The sequence below is a fragment of the Macrotis lagotis genome, chromosome 1 (genome assembly GCF_037893015.1).
Source record: "Macrotis lagotis isolate mMagLag1 chromosome 1, bilby.v1.9.chrom.fasta, whole genome shotgun sequence".
Lineage (NCBI taxonomy): Eukaryota > Metazoa > Chordata > Mammalia > Peramelemorphia > Peramelidae > Macrotis > Macrotis lagotis.
The window spans coordinates 248815127-248822715 of NC_133658.1; the positions used below are offsets into that span (position 1 = coordinate 248815127).

At 43.5% G+C, this 7589-nt stretch overlaps 1 protein-coding gene across 1 annotated transcript; it reads right to left on the reverse strand.

The window, feature by feature from the left end:
• Positions 1–1824: 1824 nt before the first annotated feature.
• OCSTAMP (osteoclast stimulatory transmembrane protein) lies at positions 1825–7299 on the reverse strand. Its single transcript, XM_074227338.1, has 3 exons — positions 7245–7299; positions 3485–4490; positions 1825–2460 (listed from the first exon to the last, which is right to left on the reverse strand). Exons 1-3 carry the CDS (start codon positions 7277–7279, stop codon positions 2029–2031), a joined length of 1473 nt encoding a protein of 490 aa, XP_074083439.1. The 5' UTR covers positions 7280–7299; the 3' UTR covers positions 1825–2028.
• Between the last annotated feature and the right edge of the window lie 290 nt (positions 7300–7589).

The window sequence follows — 7589 nt, forward strand, 5'->3', positions numbered from 1 at the left end:
CTTATCTTGGAGATTCTATTGGAGGACTACTTTCTTGGTATATTAAAAGGAGGATCCTTTCTAATTCTAAATTCTGTGATCATTAGACAGACTTTCTGATTATTAGAGACAGTACAGAATCTTAGGATTCTAGAATCAGAGACTCACAAAATCTTGGAATGATAAGAACAGGACTTAGAGAACATCTGTTCCTTCCTTCTGCTCTATGCAGAAACTCTCTGAACCAAATCTCTGGCAGGGTCATTTGTCTATGAAGGAGAACTAAATATTTCTGTTAGAATACTTCCTATGATGGAGAACTCACCACCATTTCATTTCAAAATAGTTATATTTGTTGTAATATTATTCCATATAAAGTGCTAAAGTTCCATGACTAAGCAAAACAAGTTACTTCTTTTCCCTGTGATGGACACAGGAAGGCAATAAGCATTCCCTCCACCCTTCTTTCTCAAGATTCCTTGTTCCTTGTTTTCCAAGAGGAAGAGCCTAGAATTAAATTCACCAAGTTTAAAAGGTACAATTTTAATTTAAATGAAATCCAGAAATACACAAAATTTAATAGATACATTTAAATTATATTCAGAAGTCCTTACACATAATTTAATAGATACATAATTAAATAGATACATTTAAGAGCTACAGCTCTGTCCTGGGCAGAGCAGGGTAGGGACATAATTAATAGATACAGGTCCAGCCATCATTGAACTCTGATTTGGGGAGGTGAGCCACCATCAGGAAATGATCAAAAAGCAAATGAAAACAGCTTGAAGCCCCAGGCAAAATTGACCAGAGAGCTGGAAGAAAATATCAAACCATAAATCTTATTCTTTGTTTCAAAGTAACAAAGCACAAGTCAGAGTTTTCAGAATTCAGGAGGGTCTAAAATAGGCCAATGAGGGGCAGCTAGGTGGTGCAGTGGATAGAGCACCAGCCCTGGAGTCAGAAGGACCTGAGTTCATATTTGACCTCAGACACATGATACTTACTAGTTATGTGATCTTGGGCAAATCACTTAACCCCATTGCCTCTCAAAACCCCAAAATAAAATAAAATAGGCAATAGATAGTATAGTGGAGGGAGAAGAGCCTCAGTTTTAATCCTAACTCTGCTACTATATGCTTAAGGAGGGAAAGAGAATTTGTTCTAGACTCAGAGTATCTATCTGGGTTCAAATCATGCCACCATCAATTGTACCTGTGCAACCTTGGACAAGTTCATTAATCTCTTTGGAACCCAGTTTCTATCTATGAAAATGACAGGGTTGGGGGCGGCTAGGTGGTGCAATGGATAGAGCACTGGCCCTGGAGTCAGGAGTACCTGAGTTCAAATTCTACCTCAGACACTTAATACTTACCTAGCTGTGTGGCCTTGTGCAAGCCACTTAACCCCATTTGCCTTGCAAAATCCTAAAAAAAAAGAAAGAAAGAAAGAAAGAAAATTGTGGGGTTGACTGACCTTTGAAATTCTTGAACTTTCTACTTCTATAGCTATGAACCTATGAAATTTTCTTCTCTGGTGCTCAGTTTCCTCCTCTGTAAAACGAGAAGGATAGATTAAATATCAATTCCTTGAGAGCAGGTCTTGCTTCATTTTTTTGTCCTTGTGTCCCCCTATTAACCAGCACTGAGCCAAACATAGTGAAAGGTTATTAAAGACTTGCTGATCGGTTGTTTTTTTTTTTTTTTTTTTAGGTTTTTTGCAAGGCAGATGGGGTTAAATGGCTTGCCCAAGGCCACACAGCTAGGTAATTATTAAGTGTCTGAGACCGGATTTGAACCTAGGTACTCCTGACTCCAAGGCCGGTGCTTTATCCACTACGCCACCTAGCTGCCCCCATCAGTTGGTTTTAAAATTCATTCCAGTTCTGACTTTTATTCTGAGATACCTTCCAGTTTGGGTGGTGCTGGGTCTTCCAGCTGGACCCAGCTGGGTCCAAATTCTACGTAGGAAGAATTTGACATCCTAGAAAAGGAGCTCTTTCCTTCAGAAGATCTGAGGGGATAACCCAGGAGAGTATCCTGTAGATTCTCACAGCATTCCATGATCACCCCTGATCCTCAACTCCTCACATGTCTGAATGGAATCCATACTAGAGGAGTGTGGAACTGAGAAAACTTTGGCTTGTATGGGTTCTACTTGCTGCTTCTGGTAGTTTTGCTGGAGATGGGCAAACAGGTATTGAGCCCTCTGTTCCTCCTGAGCCTGGAAGAAAGAGGCAGCCACTCTGTGACCCAGCCGGCGGGCATAAGTCTCTAGGAAGACTGTGGCAGATGCAAAGAGGAAAAGGAGCCCAGTAACCAGTGCAGCTGCACATTGTGGAGGATAAGCTGGGTGCAACTGGCAACTGGCTGAGGTGAAGCGTAGCTCCCACTTGTATATGCCTTGATAGATGTCTAAGGAACTCCCTTCAGAAGGCTGATTGAAGATGAAGGAGATGAAGGGAAGGACTGTGTACTTGGCCTAGAAAGGGAACAGAGGGAGACCAGAAGGTGAGGGTATAGTGTAGAAATGATGTCTCTTAGGCATTTTTCAGGAGATTTTGGCACTAATTACCTATGTGACCTTAGCTATGTCATTTTCTGCTCAGTTTCCTTCTCTTTAAAGTGGGGGTGGGTGGGGTGGGGATTGGTTCCAAGCTGTAAAATTACATGTTGCATATTCTCAAGTTCTTTGTAGCTCTGACATTCTATCTTTAAAGGTTCTTCCCACTTCAGACATTCTGTGTGTTTAAAAGTCCCTTCCAGGTCTTAGATTCTGTAGTCTAAGGTCCCTCCCAGCTCTGACATTCTATATTCTAAGTTTCCTCCAGGTTTTGACATTTGGATTCTAAACTATCTTCCAGCATGTCCTCTGATTCCTTGAAAGAAGTTTGATACCTCTCTGCTCCCCACCTTGCTTGCGAGTCCTATGATGAGGGAGTTCTTTGAGGTCCTTTGCTTGGCTAGTGATCTAAACTTCAAGCCTTTATTACTTCTTCAGCATTGCAAGAGTTTACATTCTGCCAGGCCACTGTTTGGAAGGTCAAGAATCACCTCTATTGTAGACTGACACTTTTTGGAAGCTCTAGAATCACCTCTATTCCAGACTTGGTCATAGATTTGAGATTTGGGAGAGACCTAGGTTTGTATGATTTCAAACACCAAGTCTAGCCACCCCAGCATTCCAATTCTCTGTGTATATACTCAGACCTTGTATGTGTTCTAAGACCTGGTCTGGAGGGCACAGTGGAGAGTGTCAACCCTGGAGTTAGGAGGATCTGAGTTCAAATTTGACCTGACATCTACTAACTGTGACACCTGGTCAAACCATTTAACCCTGTTCTAAGCTTTTGTCTAGCTCTGTCCTTCTATGAAACTGTGCAGGTTTATGTGCAGATTGAAGATGATCACCTTAAAGGCCTCCCCCAAGCACTGGTTCTCCCCAATTTCCAAAACGATATTAGGAACCCAAGAGCCTCCCAATCCTCCATTTCTCTTCTACTCACATCATATTTGATGCTCAGATGGATGGGCAGTGTGGGCAGCTTCTGGGTCCAGTCTACAGCTGTGTGTGCCAGAAGAAAGGCCACATAATCTGCAGCCACAATCACAGTCATGGCCCCCAGGGGCACAACCAGAAATGCCAGGCGAAAGAGGCATTGGAAAATCTCAGCCTGGGAGAGCCTCAGACCAGTCACTTTGAGAACCAGAGCTGAAGGAGAGGCTGCCAGAAGATTGTCCTGACTCTCTTTAAGAAGCTGCTCCAGGTGTTTGCTTTTATAGAGATTATCAAACTTCAAGTTGGTCAGATAGCCCTTCAGGTACCACATCGACTCAGAAAGGAGGGAGAGTATGAAGACTCCAGCCAACACCCGGTTGGTACTCAGAGCCAATCCACGAACCAATGCCTCCAGGGCTGAGATATCCTCATAGACTCTCTGGGTGACAACAAGCATCTGGACATATAGGGCAGAACAGTTGCTGCTGGTCTCAAGAGTTAGTCTCCGACCACCTGCCCTCCCAACAGCCTGGTCCAGGGCCATTGTGGCCACCTCTAGCTGGTGAGTAGAGTTGAGTAGGCTCTCCAGGGAGCCCTGGGCCACACACCTTAGCACCTTCATGGTAACACCCACATTGGCTAGAATGTTGGGTACCACATGGGTGGCCAGCTCAGCAAAACCAGATGACAGAAGTAGACGGCGGCCCTGCCTCATGCCTAAAGTAGGCACGGTGAGGGCAAGCAAACACCGGACTGGGTGGACCAGACCCAGGACCAAGAAAAGCAAGAAGCCACAAGCCATGGCTCCTATTGCAGAAGTCTTGACTGGGTACATAAGGGAGACAGTCAACCAGTTGAAGGCAAGTCCACTGGCAGTTGCGGAGATGAGAGCACACAGCAGAAGTTGAATGAACAACTGCCCACAGCTGCCTGGGACAGGCTTTGCATACACTTTCCAGGCTTCCAGCAACAGCTCCTGGACCTTCAGGAGCCTTGAATGCCAAAGACACCTCCTGCATGGGAAAGACCAGGAGGAAACCTCTGTCAGTTAGTGGATTATAAAATCATGAAATTTAAGACTAGGAGGAATTTTAGAGACCCCCACCCCCATTTTATAAAGAGAAAAACAGGCCCAGAAAGATTGTGACCTAGCTGCTCTACTTCCCTCCATTGGGAGTTATTCTGTATCTATGATGTGTATAGCTTGTGTATACCTAACTATGCAACATGGTTTCTCCTGTTAGAATGTAAACTCCTTCATAACAAAGACTGTCTTGCTTTTGCCCCTCACCCTCCTATTTTTCTGTTTTCTTTTGATGGTTGCATCCTGTTTCCTTCCCCCCCCCCACTGGACTGGGTACCTTAAAGGTAGGGGCTATCTTTTGCCTTTCTTTGCCTAACACATATTATCTAGTATGCATTGCCTTATACACATTACCTAACATACAGTAGGTGCTTAATAAATATTACTTAACTGACTAAATTTGCCTACAGTTGGTGCTCTGTATTTTTTGTATAAATCAATGAAAAAATGAGTGATTGAGTGAATGAATGAAAAGCACTATCTCCTAGACCCCTTCCTTAGGACTCCAGACCCCTAACTTCCTTTTCTCCATCTTTGAACCCAATGAGCCCATAGGGAGGTACTCAGGAGATCTGAATTTGATTTTGGCTCTGTAATAGTTAATGACTGTGTTACCTTAGGCATGTCCCTTCTCCAGGCTGAATATCAATTTCTTTTTCTGTAAAACTAGACTAAACTATCCCTCCCCCTCAGTTGGTCAAATTCCCCTTTTGACTGACCTGTAACAACTATCTTCAGTCATCCAGAAAGCAAGTTTTTCTATCCCTTAAAGCTAGTGTGAAGAAAGTGTTTTATGAATACTCAGGGTGGGGAAACTGATTCTCTTCATTCCGGGTTAACTTATAGTCCCCATCCTCTGGCCCTCTGGCTCTCTGGCTACCCAGGAAAGAGTCCTAACTCCAAGTAGAAAGGCATTTCTCCACATGACCATATAAGGAGATGTGGAAGTGACCCATGGTCTGGGAAGGAGGTCATGCCCTTGGGGATGAGTGTTGTTGGGTGGACCAGCTACAAGCCTGCTTTTATTATGAATTGGGGATAATTGTAGTAATGCTTCAGAGGGTGCAAGGCTTTACAATTTGCTTATATTTGAAGGTTCAAGGCCCCTCCCACTTCTGTGTTTAAGGTCTCAGTTTTCCTCAGTTCTGATCATTTGTGATCTACGATCTGTCTCTTTCATGTCTGATAGAATGTTCTAAGGTTCTAGGCCTTCCCAGTTCTGATCCTCTCTAAAGTCCTTCCCAAGTCTGCTATCCCATGTTCTAAGATCTATTAGAATCTTTCTCACTTCTGATTATCTGTGCCACAGTCTAAGGTCCCTCCTGTATCTGATACTCAATATTTTAAGGACTAAAATCTTTCTTAGTTCTGATAACCTCTGTTCTAATGTCTTAAGCTTCCTCTCAGCTCTGATATTGTCTTCTAAGATATTTTTTTTTTTGCAAGGCAAACAGGGTTAAGTGGCTTGCCCAAGGCCACACAGCTAGGTAATTATTAAGTGTTTGGGACCGGATTTGAACCCAGGTACTCCTGACTCCAGGGCCGGTGCTTTATCCACTATGCCACCTAGCGACCCCTGTCTTCTAAGATCTAATAGGGTCCTTCTTACTTTTGACTGTGTCTGCTCTAAAGTCCCTCAAAGCTCTAAGGTCTCAGTTCCCTCCCAGCTCTGACATTCTGTACTCCAAGATCCCCTTTAGTTATATGATTCCATTTAAACCTTTATACAATTTGCCTTCAGGGTCATCTGGACTAGATTATTGTCCTTAATTTCCAAACCAGGAGCTGGGAAGTATTGCTATGCCCCATAGCAGAACCTGTGCTTCATGACTGTACCTATGCTGATTTCATCTCTTTGTACCCCACCCTCATTTTCACAGAGAGTTGAAATTCTCTCAGGAGCAACCCAGAACTTGGGAATCTTTGACTCTGACCCCACACCAAAAATTGGGAATGGAGTCTGACTCCCCTTGGAGGACAATTTCAAATGTCCTATTGATATGTAGTACCCAACTAATGTACCTGCCCACCATCTAGGAATGATCTTCTTTTGCCAGGCATTTTCAATGCCACCATGTCCTCTCTCTAGATCTTCTCCTGTCCCCTTCTTCCCCCAGGGTCCTAATTCTACTTTCCAAGAGGGCAGGGAAGCAATCTGGTAAAATATACTGTTGTTCCAAATGTAGCTTGTATTTTTAACACACACACACACACACACACACACACACACACACACACACACACACGCACACATGTTTTCTTTTCAAAGAGATTTCATTTTCCAGTCACAGCCTATTTTCAGATTATTATGGTAATGCAGTAGGTGCTTAATAAATATTACTTGACTGATTAAACTTGCCTACAGTTGGTGCTCAGTACTTGTTGCATAAATCAATGAACAAAGGGAAAGGATAATTTCTCATCCAGAACTAACCCATGTTCACTTTATAAGAGGCTTTCTGGATATCTCTGAGGATAGTTGTTTTGGTCAGGCAGAAGGGAATGGCAATATCCTGACCAGTTGAGGGGTGTGATATTTTAGGCAATTTTGGTCTTGGGATATCCCACATACCACCAAGCAGGCATCTAAGGATTTCACCTTTGTTTAGGACCAGCTTCAGAGGGGGACTTGCTGGGCCAGTATCCTGTTGTCCAGACTTCCCCTCCCCATACTTCAACCTACCCCTTTCTGATCAGCTGCTCCTCTGCGTCCTTCATGATCCTCAAATACAATAGTTGTCCACAGATCATACGGGAAATTGGTAAGTGCCTTAAAAGAAGAGGAAGTGCATATATATGTGTGGGAAACTGATCAGCTGGGATGGGGGAAGAATAACCACTTCTGCTTTAGTGACCTTTAAAAATGGTTCTCTCCCTCCACCCTATCCTGTATGACCTATTTGACATCACCAGACTTCGGGTAAGAGGAGGGATGGCATTGGTGGGAAGTAGCATAATGAAGAACGATAAACTTCTTAAGGCTTTTTTCAGGGAATATAGAATTCCTCCCCCCCCCCCACTTAATTAT